Genomic DNA, 13,039 nt, shown 5'->3' on the forward strand with positions numbered 1-13,039 from the left:
CCCCCCCCCCCCCCCCCCCCCCCCCCCCCCCCCCCCCCCCCCCCCCCCCCCCCCCCCAGCCCGCCAATGCTTGGGCACACACCACACCCTCCTGGGCATTGGTGGTGGCCTGGCGTGATGCGGAATTCACTCCGACGCCGCACACAGCATCACCACCACCTGCCCCCTTGGGCGAGCCCCCGGCAGCATCGTAGCATCGCAACTTCCCCCCCAACACTTTGACTCAACCATGGCCAAAAAAACAGACGTCACTGCTCGCCTCTGAACCGCCAGCTCAACCACTCACACACTCCCTCTCTGACTCTCTGACTCTGACTCTCAACCTCGCCGCTTCCACGGTACTTTTGAAGAATGTCGGCGTCGACGCAGCCTCCTTCACCTCAACCACCTGCCTCTTGTTCGGTCATGACATGGCCTCGCATGCCCTCGCCCACTTTTCAGAGAGGGTCCAATACCGCTGGCCGTCGTATCCGACTCGCCAAACAAGACGTCTCCGAGCACGTCGTGGTGGTGCCCTCGGTACCCCGCTGCGCCATGATTCGCCCGCCGTGCTCGTAAAGCGCATCATGGCCCTCACAACGTTCTTGACAAACAACGCCTGTACAGCAGCTGCGCGCATGTCTGCATCCAAGAACGGCACCCAGAACGGCCGAAGAATGACCGACGTTGGAGCTTGCAGATCGTCTGCTGGTCAGCTTGGTCGACGCCCTTCTAGCTGCCCTGATCCCTGCCATGACCTGCTGCCTTGGCTGCAAGCCTCTCTTCCTCTCCCTCCCTCCCTCTCTCTCTCGCGCACTCGCTCGCTCGCTCGCCCGCCCGCTCGCCCGCCCGCCTGGCCCCTCCTGGCCCCTCTGGCTCTGGCTCTGGCTCTGGCTCTGGCCGGCCTGCTCGCTCGTGCTCGCACACACACAGCGTTCATGCACCCCCAAGTGCGTACGTGCCCTCGCCATGCCTCCAATGCCCATTTTCCTGTTGCTGTCTCATGCGCCCGCCGAGCCTCCCTGTCGCGCCAATTTTGCGCAAAACGTCGTCATGCTCGACGTCCAGTCGCATGCAAAACACCCATAGCGGAGGGGCCGCCTGACTGCTCGACCGCGCCTCTACCCCATCTTCGCGCGACTGCAATGTTCCAACGTCGCGTGTGACCCTGGAATATCCCCGTTTGAGGCTTGCGCAAGAGCTTCCGAAGGCCTATCCCCGGCTCCCGATGCCTTGGAATACGTCGTCACCCCGCCGTCGAAAATCAATAAAGCTTGTTGTATTTTAGTCTACACATTTCGCGACATGAAACGGATCTCAGCTTGCCACGCCGATTCGCCCGACTGCGTAGCGCGAACCTAGCTCCAGGGTTGCAGTCGTTTGGGTCGAGCTAGACGAGCCAGGCGCGTCTTTGAACCTCGACGCAGCAATACCCGGTGACCTGTCACCCAACCGCCCCCAGCTGCTGCACCCTCGGACAAGTGCGCATTCCATTGCACGCTGCACCCTAAGCCTGTGGTCTGGTTGACACGCGTCATCTCTCCTGCATCCAATGCGATTCCGACCGTCTTTGTTTCGCAACTGGCCCCAGCAATTTCTAGACTTTTGCAACCTGTGGTTCGTCATGGTCATCCACGGCCTCGAATCTGCTGATCTCCTGTGCACGTCAATGGTTTCCAAGCACCAAAACACTTGCTGCGTGCATCTCGACGTCGTCTCGCCATCCGGCCTTGCCGAACGCCCTCGTCTCAACAATTCCATCTCTCACGCATAACCGCACCAAGGGGGTGATACTTTGGTACAAGAATGCATACACGCTACCGTCGTTAGTCATGGAGCAGTCGTTGTCAACCGGAGTATGGTCCGCTAGTGACTGCGCCACACGTAAAAGACGCCTCTGGAAATACCACACAGCCCATGTCTACGGCCGGCTATAACTGCTGCCGCACTCGTATCCAGCAAGCCACAGTATCAGGTCTACTACAGTCATGTTTTTGCTGGTGCTTTTGCTTGAGGAACTGGTGGGGAGTGCAGACCATGGCCAGATAGTGGTTGATCCTGAGCTGGGCATGCGTATGATCTGCTGCAGGCTGACAATGAGACCGATCCCGCTACTGCACGACATCGAATCCAGGCCAATCCGTGTCCCTATGCGCGTACCACATGTACATGTGCGTTTCTCACGACCCAGCTTTCCGTGTAGCAGGACAACATTGACGTCGGATTGTCAACACGTCCCCCCCCCCTTCCCCTCCCAAAGTCAGGCTGTACTCTCCTATGCTGTTGACAGGACGGATTCCCTCGTTCCCGTGCACGCGGACCTCCCGCTCCATGGATGTACCATAGCGTCTGTTGCGCCATCTCAGCGATCGCCATCCGATCGCCAGCCATCCCCAGCTATTGATCGTGTCTCCGGCATGCCTCCGAGTATCGTTAGTCTACACTTTATCTCGACTCCGCTCGGGGAGTCGCTTATGCCTGATGCCTGTCGTGTTTGCGTACTGGTAAATGGGCAAAAAAAAATGGCTCACCTCATCATGTGAGTGTCGTCTACGCTAGCCAGCCCGTGATTATGCGGGTCCAAAGTCCCCCATACTACCTATAGGGTTTTATTGCACAGGTTTCAACTGCTACATCCTGTCTTGGAAAGGAGTGTAATCCTAGGTAATGTGACTCACCGACATCTTAATCTTAGTCTCTTTGTTGGCGGTGAACAACTAAGGGTTTTAGGTTCAATGTCAGTACAGGGGTACAATACGCGCCTTTGATTGCCCATCTGCAACCCCCTTATCCTAATTTCCACCGTGTCAAGCGTGGCCTTGTCTTGTCGTACTAGAATCGACTATGCGGGAAGTAGCCGTCAATACAGACTATGCGGTTTAAAATCATGATCATCACCAGTGAAACGCCATACCCCCTTTCATCTGCAACCCCCCCACCCCCACCACCTCTTTGTTCTGCAAGAGACGAAATCTTTCCCAGGAGCAAAGTATGATAACAATGATTTGACATTTCTAGTCGCAGAATACGAGTTTGTGGTTTCAAAATATTTCAACCTTTTTTTTTCTTTGAGCCGTGTCTGGTCGTCACACACACACGTACCCCCAAAGCTAACACACACACATGCGCCCCCCACCCCTTGAATCCAGTATGCTTCAGCTAGAACATGTCAAAGAAATGAGTGCCATCCTTCTACTCTATATTCGTTTATCCGAGTCATGCAGTTACAGCGTAGTAACGTGCTAATTATTTGGCATGGACCCTTTTTTTTACCATTTTCTTTTTCGCGATTCGAAATCAGATATCACTCGATGGGGAAAAAAAAAGATGTGCCCTTTTTCCTTCCCTCGAGTACAATACCTGGCCACTTTTTCAAAATCGAGTCTAGCCTTTTTGTTCTGTGTTTTTGATTCGATATCATCTATATTCGACTCAGCTGAACAGACCCCCGAACAAAGGAGATGCAAAAAAAACAAGGCCCATGGCCTGATGTACCTGCATTACCCTGGTTTTTTTGTTAACCCATTGTTTTTTTCTTTGTTCGTTTGTGTGGCAAAAGGTCGATTGTGCGGCGATACCGTCTAGCCTCCTCTTATCCAGACTTGTCTACTCTAGCCTGGTCTGGCCTGGTCTGGTCTGTTCTGGTCTGATTGCCACATGCAGAGTCTCCCGTCGCCATGTATGTGTGTAGTCAGCGTATTGCTAGTTAGATTATGTGCGGTGAATGAAATGTGAGTGAAGCAAGAGGGGTCTTTTTATTCGTGGTTGGATATACTAACTACAACTCAAAAAAAAGCTTGGTTGCTTGGTAATGTCGTATGTCATGTGTGACATGTGGAAAATTGCTATGTGCTATGTGCAAACGTGATGTAGTGTTCGTGCTGTGCATGTATTTACTTCAAGTCTCCCGCATACAAATAAAGCGTATACATATATATATGTGTGTGTGAGAGAGAGTGAGAGAGAGAGCGCGAAAGAGAAAGAAGAGACAAGACAAGACAAATTTCAAATCTCTACACATAAGTACTTGCCAATATCCACCTCACCTCGTACCCTTTTTTCCCCACCACAAAATCACTGTATTCGCACTTCTCTACACAGTAGGTACTTTCTCACATATTTTTCTAGAAGCGCTTTATTCTACGCTGATATTTACCTTGTACAACAATGACTGCTTGGTTTGGGTTAAGAAGACACATGGACGGATAAAGTTTGTACCTTACTGTCATCTTGCATCTTGCATCTTATATCTCGTATCTATGTACATAGCATCATGGACTCTACCCCCACCTCACCACCCTACAAACAAGTACTACATGAGAAGAAAAAAAACCTCCCCCCTATCTTCAACCCACTTACAGAGATCGATCTAAACACAAGACTATAAAATAAAAAAATAATTAAATAGATAGATAACACTCCACTCCAAGCATATTGGAAATAATCTGTTAAACAGATAAACCAGCTATTTTAGAACTTGTACTTGCCTAATACCATAGCTAGTAGAGAAAAAGATAAATATTCATAGTGTGTATTATCATTACAAGCTACGTATTCTATCCAAGGTACAAGATTATATATATATATATAGAATCACACTACAATCTGATGATATATCGCATACTCTACTATACTGTGAGGAAAAAAAAAGCTGCTACTGCGTTATGTAGCACTGTGAAATCACTCATACGATAGATAAGAAAAGAGATGTGAATGAATCAGAAAAGTCTAGCTGCGTGGGAATGTTGGAAATCTGTTGTTAAATTGTTTCCACAAGTCATTTTAAACCAAGTAAGAGAGAGAGAATAATACTCTTTTGTCTCTCTGCATTGATATCAAGTGAAGAGAGAAGAGAGAAGAGAGAGAAAAAAAAACATGTCTTTTGATCAAAGCAAGTCCAGGGAAGATTTGGAAGACAAATCTCAACACTCAATAACTTCAATATTGGATTCCCTAATCAGTCACGGTTATGATTAGGTCCATTTACACATACCGAAATTGAGAATCACTCTAAAGTATATCGAGAATTTGAACAAGTCAAGCTTATCAGATCAAAGAAACACGTTAAACCCGGTGATACTGCGACTACTACGATAGCCACAACATGAATGACAGACATTCCAAATCACAGCAATTACTTGTCATAGTAACAAGACTTCGAGCAAATTTCTCATACGCGAAAAACATCACTTGAAACCACCATATCATGCAGGTCAGCCTATACGTTACATGCGTAGAATGTATTCTATATAACTATTACGTGAGAAAACTTTTTTTCTGGATATAAACGCCACCAGCGCCACAATGCAAGGTGGCGAAATGACCGCTGACAATTGCTGCATACACAGCTTTGAGGAAGAAAGTAACCTATACCAGTCTAATATGCAGGCAGCTGCTCTACCAAGCCGACATCATGTCCATGCATGGAGATCACAGCCCTGTCCCTTGGGGTATCAGCGTACGACAGAGCCTGAGCAGGTACAGCGGCATTCAGCCGCACTTGGAAAAGGGATAAAACATGAGGCAAGTCCGGAATGATGACCCCAACGCCAAACAAAGATTGAAATCGATGCTCATCGTACAGACGACGTGATAAGTGGGCGTCATGGACAACGTGTCTACCAGCGGCTGTTGCGAACGGGGTCGCTGTTACCTCCAGTCCAGCCTGACATACAGATCAGAGTCGATTCGTTGTCGATGAGGTTAATGAAACCTACCACCACGGCCGCCGCGACCACCTCCACGGCCACGGCCACCTCCCCAGCGACCACCGCCGCCACCGCCGCCGCCGTAGCGAGCCATCTCGTGGAGGCGAGGGTCAATTGGCTGCTTGGACTCGGAGAGAATCTGGACGAGATCACGGGCCTGCTTGGAGTCTAGATAGTCGTCAGCGATTTGCAGCCACTCAAGGACAGGAACACACTTACTTTCTGTAGTGAAGAGGGTGATGGCAGTTCCGTTAGCGCCAGCACGACCAGTACGACCAATGCGGTGGACATAGTCCTCCGAGTTGTTCGGGTAGTCATAGTTGAGCACGTGAGTAATGTTGCGGACATCTTAAAGAGCAAAGGTTAGTGACTGATAAAAAAAAGAGAGCAAACGACGATCATGATTGGATCGCGTGAAGCTGCAGTATGTTGCATGCAACCGTCTCTGTGCGCTACGACGAAGATCACGGCATCAAGTCCAGTGGGAAGGCTGTGGATATCTCCTGGTCCAGAAACCCTTGGAAGAGACTGCGACTTAAGCAAGTCAAGTATCTCAAGCAGCTTGCTTCAGTAGTACGTCGGTAATACCAGAAACAGAAGGTAGCGAAGACAATAAGCCTCGCCAGCGTGACCAAGGATCCCTGGGGATCAGATTCGAGAGAAATGCAAGCCCTGGACGATGTCATGGAAGCGAATGTAACCAGCGCACAAGACGACCTAAGCAGAGCACAATGGCAGTTCACGCATAATAATAGTTGGGGGGGAGGTTTGGGGAGCAGGGGGAGTGGGGGGTTTGCTATCATACCGATACCACGGGAAGCCACGTCAGTAGCAACCATGATGGGGCTCTTGCCCGTCTTGAATTCGTTCAAGACCCAGTCACGCTCATTTTGTGCCTTGTCACCGTGGATGGCTGCAGTCACGTTAGCATTGCTTCGTGTAATGACGAGTGAATCAACTTACAAAGCGCCGGCCAGCCGTCCTGGCGAAGGAATCGGGTAATCTCGTCGGCAACGCGCTTGGTACCTGTGAAGATCAAGATCTTGTTGTCCTTGTCGCTCATGATGGTCTCGAGATGCTTGGCCATGCGGTCGCGCTTTTCAAACTCTGTGCAGACCTCGACAATCTGCTGAATGCGGTGGTTGGCAGAGAGATCCATGGATCCAATGTTGACCTGGATCCAGTCTTTCTGGTAGTCGGCAGCGAGTTGGCGGACTTCCTTGGGCCATGTAGCGGACCACATGCAGGTCTGACGGTCGGGCCGAATCTGTCCGATGATCTTACGGATCTGAGGCTCGAAACCCATGTCAAGCATGCGGTCAGCCTCGTCGAGAACCAGGTAGGTAACACGGCGGAGGTTAGTCTTGCCAGCCTCGAGCATGTCAATGAGACGTCCAGGAGTGGCAATGCAGACCTCGACACCGCGAGCCAGATCACGGATTTGGGGACCCTTGGGAACACCTCCGTAGACGCAAGTGTTGCGAATGCGCGAGGACTTTCCAAACTTGCTGATCTCTTGTTGAATCTGGACAGCAAGCTCACGGGTGGGGGCGAGAATGAGGACAATAGGACCGTCACCAGGAGCAAGGAGAGGCTGAGCGTTGATGTGGACAATGGCGGGCAGACAGTATGTGAGCGTCTTTCCGGAACCAGTCTCAGCGACACCAACGACGTCACGACCAGAGAGAGCCATGGGCCAGCCCTGTGCCTGAATAGCAGTGGGCTTTGCAAAACCCTGAGCCTTGACCTCGTTCATAACGTAAGATGGGAAACCAGCCTCATCGAACGTGGTGACAGGCTTAGGGATGTCCACACCCTTGACAGTCATCTGGTGCTCCTTGCGGTATTCTGCGACCTCGGCCTCCGAGCGCGCGGTGACTGCGGGATCCTCCTTGTAAAAAGATTTTTCGAACTTGGGCAGAGAGTCAAGATCTGTGCGAAAAAAAGTTAGCGTTGCGTTGCGTTGAGCACTGCCAGCCAGACGTACCCCATTGTTGCTGCTTCAAGCCTTGGCCGAGTTGCGACATGCGGTCGCCACCGTCACGACCACCATAGCCGCCACCGCCGTATCCGCCGCCGCCAGAGTAGCCGTTCGAGCCGCCACCGTAGCCGCCACTGCAAGAACGTGTTAGCAACTGTCGCTGAAACAGTATGGGTGACATAAGGGGGATTCTACACCGTGGCACCAAGTACGTGACCGCCTGCTTGACTTACAAAAAGCAAGCAAAGCAGACGCGGCCTCCGGACTCGAGCTGCGCGCAGAATCGTGACAAGGAAAGAAGCAGATGGAGGGTCCTCCAGGAAGCACGACTGTGATGCCTTTCCCGTGCAAAGGGGATGTATCGCCGTACCCGTACGATGCATAGTGGCTTGTCGAGTTGCTGTAAGACCCGTATCCAGCATTGCTGTTTTCGTACCCGTTCGAGTAGCCACGGCCGCCGCCATCGCGACCGCCGCCGTATCCTCCACCGTATCCGCCGCCGTAAGACATGATGTGCGTGTGTTTGGTAGAGACTGGCGTCAAAGGGGAGCGGTTTGGGTTTAAGAGAGCGTGTTTCGGGATCTGAGACCGCGAGGGGGGGTATTAGATGCAATAAAGCGACGGCAAAAGTGTCGCGGGGTGTGCGATAGAGGAAGCACAGATAGAAGAGGGCGAGGGTGTGTGTGAGAGGAAGTGAGAGGGCCGAACGCGCCAGGAAAAGTTGCCTTGCCTCTAGTTGCGCTTGCACATTTTTTGAGACGCTAGCCGCGCTAGGGCTAGGGTCTCGCCTCTTTGGGCAAGCGCAGACCGTGCCGTTATCAGCCCGGGGGAGTTGCGAAGAAATCCATTTCGCCACCTTTGCGCCGGACTGCGCTGGCTGCCCGCTGCTCCTTTGCATTTGCATGGCCCACGCAAAATTTCCCTCTACTCCACCCGGCCGCTGTGGCGGTGGGGCCCTTTGCCCGCGAGCGAGCCCGGACACGTAGCTGAGCGACAACACCTTGACCGCCACCGCTATCGCAACATTGACATGGACAGCGTCTTGACCCGATTGTTTAACGCACTACTGACTGCCTCTGCATGTATCGTAATGCCGCTATATATATCGACCAATGCCACGGCGGTGCGCCTCAACCCAGCGCCTGCCCAGCCCTCAGTCCCATGTCCCAGAAGCCCTTCTCCATCTGCTCTCGGTCAGCACATTGCCATACGCTCGCTTTCCCATGAATGCTTACATTGGTTGCGTGGATAAACACCTTGGCTAGTTCCTCCACTTTGCTCGGGCTCAGGCCGGCCGCGTGTTTCTCCACCAACTCGCTTCCCCTCATCATTGCACCCCTGTACTCGTCCGCCACGTACTGCTCAATCCACTTCCAGTACTTACTTCCCACCCTGACTGTGTTTGCGTCTTCATAGAGCCGCTTGGCAATGATGCCGTATCCAATCAGGCAGGGAAGGAGGGCTATTTGCAGCGCAACGAAGTCTTGTGACATGCCAATGTCAAGCACATAGCGCGTGTATGCTGTCGTAGCTTGGTCTTCCTCTTCATGGATGATGTCGGTTTCGGACAGGCCGTACTCCTTGCAGAAGTCGATGTGGAGCTGAATCTCTTCTTGCAATGTCACGACTTGCTGGACGGAGCGGCCAATGTCTTTGAGGTTGCTTGATTTGTATGCCGAGAGCGCATTTGCTCTTGCAAATTGCACCTGCAATACTATCAGCGGCGATTGCAATAGATGCGTGTCCAGCACGGATGACCCGAGAACGCACTAGGAACAGGTAGTCCTGCACAAGATAGTACATGAACTTCTCAAGCGGTAGTGTCGCATCTCCCATCTTCTGCACAAACTCGTGTTGGGTATACTCTTTCCATGGTATCTGTACATCTTCTCGGTCGAGTAGGTACGATATGAAGTTACCGGGCGCAAACGGCAAAGTGTATACCGAGTGGAAATGGTTGATTGGTCCACTTCCACTGCCAATCTGTACTGCCGTCTTGATTCCGGCTTCAATGTACCGATTGGCCTCTTTGACAGCCTTGACCATCGGCATGCCGAGAGAAAGGTTGCACGCAATTGCTGAGGCCAGCGAACACCCCGTACCGTGGGTGTTGCTCGACCGCAGGTACTCGCTTTCCATCAAAGTGACGCCGCTATCGCCAACGAGCACATTCAATACGACCTCTCGGTCCACCTCTTTACTAACAACATGACCGCGTGTCAATGGCAGATGGCCTCCTTTGAGCAACACCCATTTTGGGCCTCGCTCGTGGATGTGGCGAGCCATGGCGACAATGTCGTCGACATTTTGTGGGTCAGACACATCAACACCAGCAGCTTTCAGAAGAAGTTTTGCTTCTGGCAGGTTTGGCGTTAGAAGCGTAGTGTGAGGGAGAAGATGTTCAATGAGCGTTGCAATTGCAGCTTCGGGTAGAAGTTGAGAGCCTGATGTCGAGACCGTCACCTAGAGCAAACGCGTTCAATTAACATACTCGGTCGTGGCACGAGAACGGACATACAGGGTCAACAACACTAATCTTGATGCTGTGTCGTTTCAATGCATCGGCAACAACCGTGATTGTCTCAGCTGACGCAAGCATGCCTGCAAAACATTAGCTTCGTTTACACCCAGATATCCTCGCCTGATTTCTAGTATGAGATCTTACCAGTCTTGACAACATCCACTCCGACATCCTCACAGACAGCATCAATCTGCTTCTGCACAAATGCCGGGGGTGTGTGATGTATATCCTGCACACCTAGTGTGTTCTGTGCTGTCAATGCAGTAGTAGCGGTCATAGCATAGCAGCCATGTGCTGCAATCACCTTCTGATCAGCCTCTAGCCCGCTGTTGTTATAGGTGGATGGTTAGTTTGAGTGGCTAAAGGAAAGAGGGGGCGGATGCATGGATGCGTACGTACGCTCCACCCGAGCTGTCCGAGCCAGCGATTACCAGGATGCGCTTTGGTAACATTGCGAAGCCGTGTAAGTTGGTGCAATCAAGGGTACGTTTTGTTCACAGACTGTGTGCTTGGATGGTGAGTTTGATGTTTTCTCATTGAGCCCCGCCATGCCTGCCGATACCCCCGCGAGCCCCACGTCATCAACCCGTAGATACCTTCCATGTTGCCGGAAAGCATTGAAGCTGCAAGATCGACGCAGGGTGCTGTCGCTTATAATTACAGGCTTAGAATACATGTTAAAACTCGTGCTGCACCACAGCTGATATCACGACAGTGTACTGGACAGTGATTAGAGAGGACTTGGTTGAAGCACATGGATTAGCCAGGGTCATTACGCCATGGCTCTGAGAACATGTAAAATGTGTTTGGACGATGCCACCTTAGCTGACATATGTCAGACCTCCTGGTCGTCGAATATCTACCACAATCCCTTGATTTGTGACACGCGTTGAGTGGGCTCGAAGACTTCATTGCTCTCAACCGTGTTTGCCTTGGAGGCACTGCCGCTGTCTGTAAAGGTTGGGAAAGCCGATGCATCGTGGCTGGCACTGGCATCCCACCCAAGAGTCTCTTCTTTGTCGTAATCCATGGGAGCCCAGGCCGCATCCTCGTCTTCTGGAACGAAGAGGCTTTCGGGGTCATGACGTGGCGACTGCGCCTGTGCTGAGGTCTGACGAGAACCCAGTCGGCTTGAACCCTCGCGCCGAGATGCTGGTTGAACTGGTGGAGGCATGTCAGACTGAAAGCTGCGACTTCCTTCGGGTCCCGCTGTTGCTGCCGATGGTGCACGAGATGAGTTTCTACTATTTACTGTAGGAGGAGCCAAAGCTGGAGCTGGAGTAGGTGGCGCCGCCGTGTAATTCCCCGAAGTCATCAACGTAAACTCGCAAAATAAACCGTCGCATCCGTAGCTGAACTGTAATGGCCTGGTCGGTTGAGAGTAAAAAGCTTTCAAGCTTGTCTTGAGCGTGTCTGCATGGATGACAATCGCTTTGAAGTCTTTGACGTTGATGATGATGTGCATACCGGCTTGCACTGTAAACTGTTCAAAATCAGACGTGTTGACTGCCACGGCTGTGACGAGCGGGTGCTTCAAGATCTCTTTGCCATTGGAGATTTTTTCGGTGTAGCTCTTGAAGACACAGCGGCCGTCTTCGCCAGCAAAGATGTCGAGCATTTCGGTTTTGGTGCCAAAGTATTCAATGTACTCCTTTACTGCACTAGCGTGCATCGTCCACCGGTTTTTCGCTACCGACCGATCAAACAGCGCGTGCATGACGTCCACGGCTTCGTAGGTGAGCTTGTACGTCTTGATGACACCCTGGTTGCACACCATCTTGAAAATGAAGCGACACTGCGCCTCATTCTCTCGTTCCTGCACGCTCACTTCACAGCGGTCTATCGCGCCATCTCGTCCCATTGGATCGTGCAGACGCCCTTTGAAGACGGACAGAAGCGCTTTGGTGTACATGCTGCACGTGAAGCGACCGTCGGGTCCACCATGGCTTGGGACACACTCATAGCTGGCGAAGAACTGCCTGCCGTCCAATGTGACAGCGGCATACGCAGATTTGGAAGGGTTGAGTGCGGTGAATGTAAGCTGGGACAAGGCGTATGAGATGACCGGCCGACTGCGAGGAAGAGCGGCCAACCTACCTTTTCCCGACGTGCCTCGATGGCTACGGTGTCACTGAATTTGCCGAGGCAGACAAGAAGATCGTGGACCCTAGACGCCGCCTCTGGGGTGAGGGTGAAGTTGAGGACGACCATCTTGTGCCATAGTGGCGAGGCGGAGCGATGGCGAGGCAGCCGAAAGCGGAAAGAGCGCGTTTTGACGCGCTACAGTGCCCGTGCACCAGATGAGCACCATCGCCAGTTGAGCACCCCCACCACCACAACAACAAAACTTCAACGCGTCAAAACTCAACCAATATGGACCCGATTCAAGAAGCGATTGCAGAAATCGAATCGCGAGAACCAGGAGATAAATTCTCGTATCAAGCAATCGCGAAAAAGCATGGTGTAGCACGAATGACGTTGATGAGACGACACCGCGGCGAAACTGAGGCCTATGGCGTGCGCAACCTCTCCCTCCATCCACAACACGAGAAGGAGCTTGTACGATACATCGATACGCTTACCGAACGACGTTTGCCACCTACGAAGGAAATGATACAACGCTTTGCTTCAGATTTGGCTGGAAAGCCGGTTTCAGAAAGCTGGGTTGACCGGTTCATCCGCCGGCACCCCAACCATCTCATCTCTGCCCACAGCAAGGGGATGAGCAACTTCGTTGCAACGCCGATTCAGGAGCCAAGTAACAGCTTGTATTTCAAGCCTTCTGGTTGAAAAGATAGAGGAGTACAACGTCCAACCCCTCCCATATATTCATATGGACGAAAGGGGGTT

General features: G+C 52.0%; 3 protein-coding genes across 3 annotated transcripts; 1 reads left to right on the top strand and 2 right to left on the bottom strand.

Moving 5' to 3' along the window:
• Positions 1–5,597: 5,597 nt before the first annotated feature.
• Positions 5,598–10,641, bottom strand: SETTUDRAFT_156478 (uncharacterized protein; the record flags this gene model as incomplete). The annotated part of the gene is made up of 14 exons (XM_008031621.1): positions 5,598–5,644; positions 5,697–5,855; positions 5,907–6,035; positions 6,493–6,600; positions 6,651–6,765; positions 6,805–7,619; positions 7,675–7,802; positions 8,039–8,201; positions 8,804–8,852; positions 8,904–9,374; positions 9,439–10,131; positions 10,187–10,269; positions 10,334–10,515; positions 10,589–10,641. 14 exons carry the CDS (start codon positions 10,639–10,641, stop codon positions 5,598–5,600), a joined length of 3,195 nt encoding a protein of 1,064 aa, XP_008029812.1.
• Positions 10,642–10,933: 292 nt separating this feature from the next.
• On the bottom strand, positions 10,934–12,400 carry SETTUDRAFT_141071 (uncharacterized protein; the record flags this gene model as incomplete). Its single annotated transcript, XM_008031622.1, has 2 exons — positions 10,934–12,230; positions 12,287–12,400. 2 exons carry the CDS (start codon positions 12,398–12,400, stop codon positions 11,049–11,051), a joined length of 1,296 nt encoding a protein of 431 aa, XP_008029813.1. The 3' UTR covers positions 10,934–11,048.
• Positions 12,401–12,562: 162 nt separating this feature from the next.
• On the top strand, positions 12,563–12,979 carry SETTUDRAFT_96112 (uncharacterized protein; the record flags this gene model as incomplete). The annotated part of the gene is made up of 1 exon (XM_008031623.1): positions 12,563–12,979. The coding sequence occupies one exon, from the start codon at positions 12,563–12,565 to the stop codon at positions 12,977–12,979; it is 417 nt and encodes a 138-aa protein (XP_008029814.1).
• Between the last annotated feature and the right edge of the window lie 60 nt (positions 12,980–13,039).

The sequence above is a fragment of the Exserohilum turcica genome (assembly GCF_000359705.1).
Source record: "Exserohilum turcica Et28A unplaced genomic scaffold SETTUscaffold_6, whole genome shotgun sequence".
In the NCBI taxonomy this organism is placed as follows: Eukaryota; Fungi; Ascomycota; class Dothideomycetes; order Pleosporales; family Pleosporaceae; genus Exserohilum; species Exserohilum turcicum.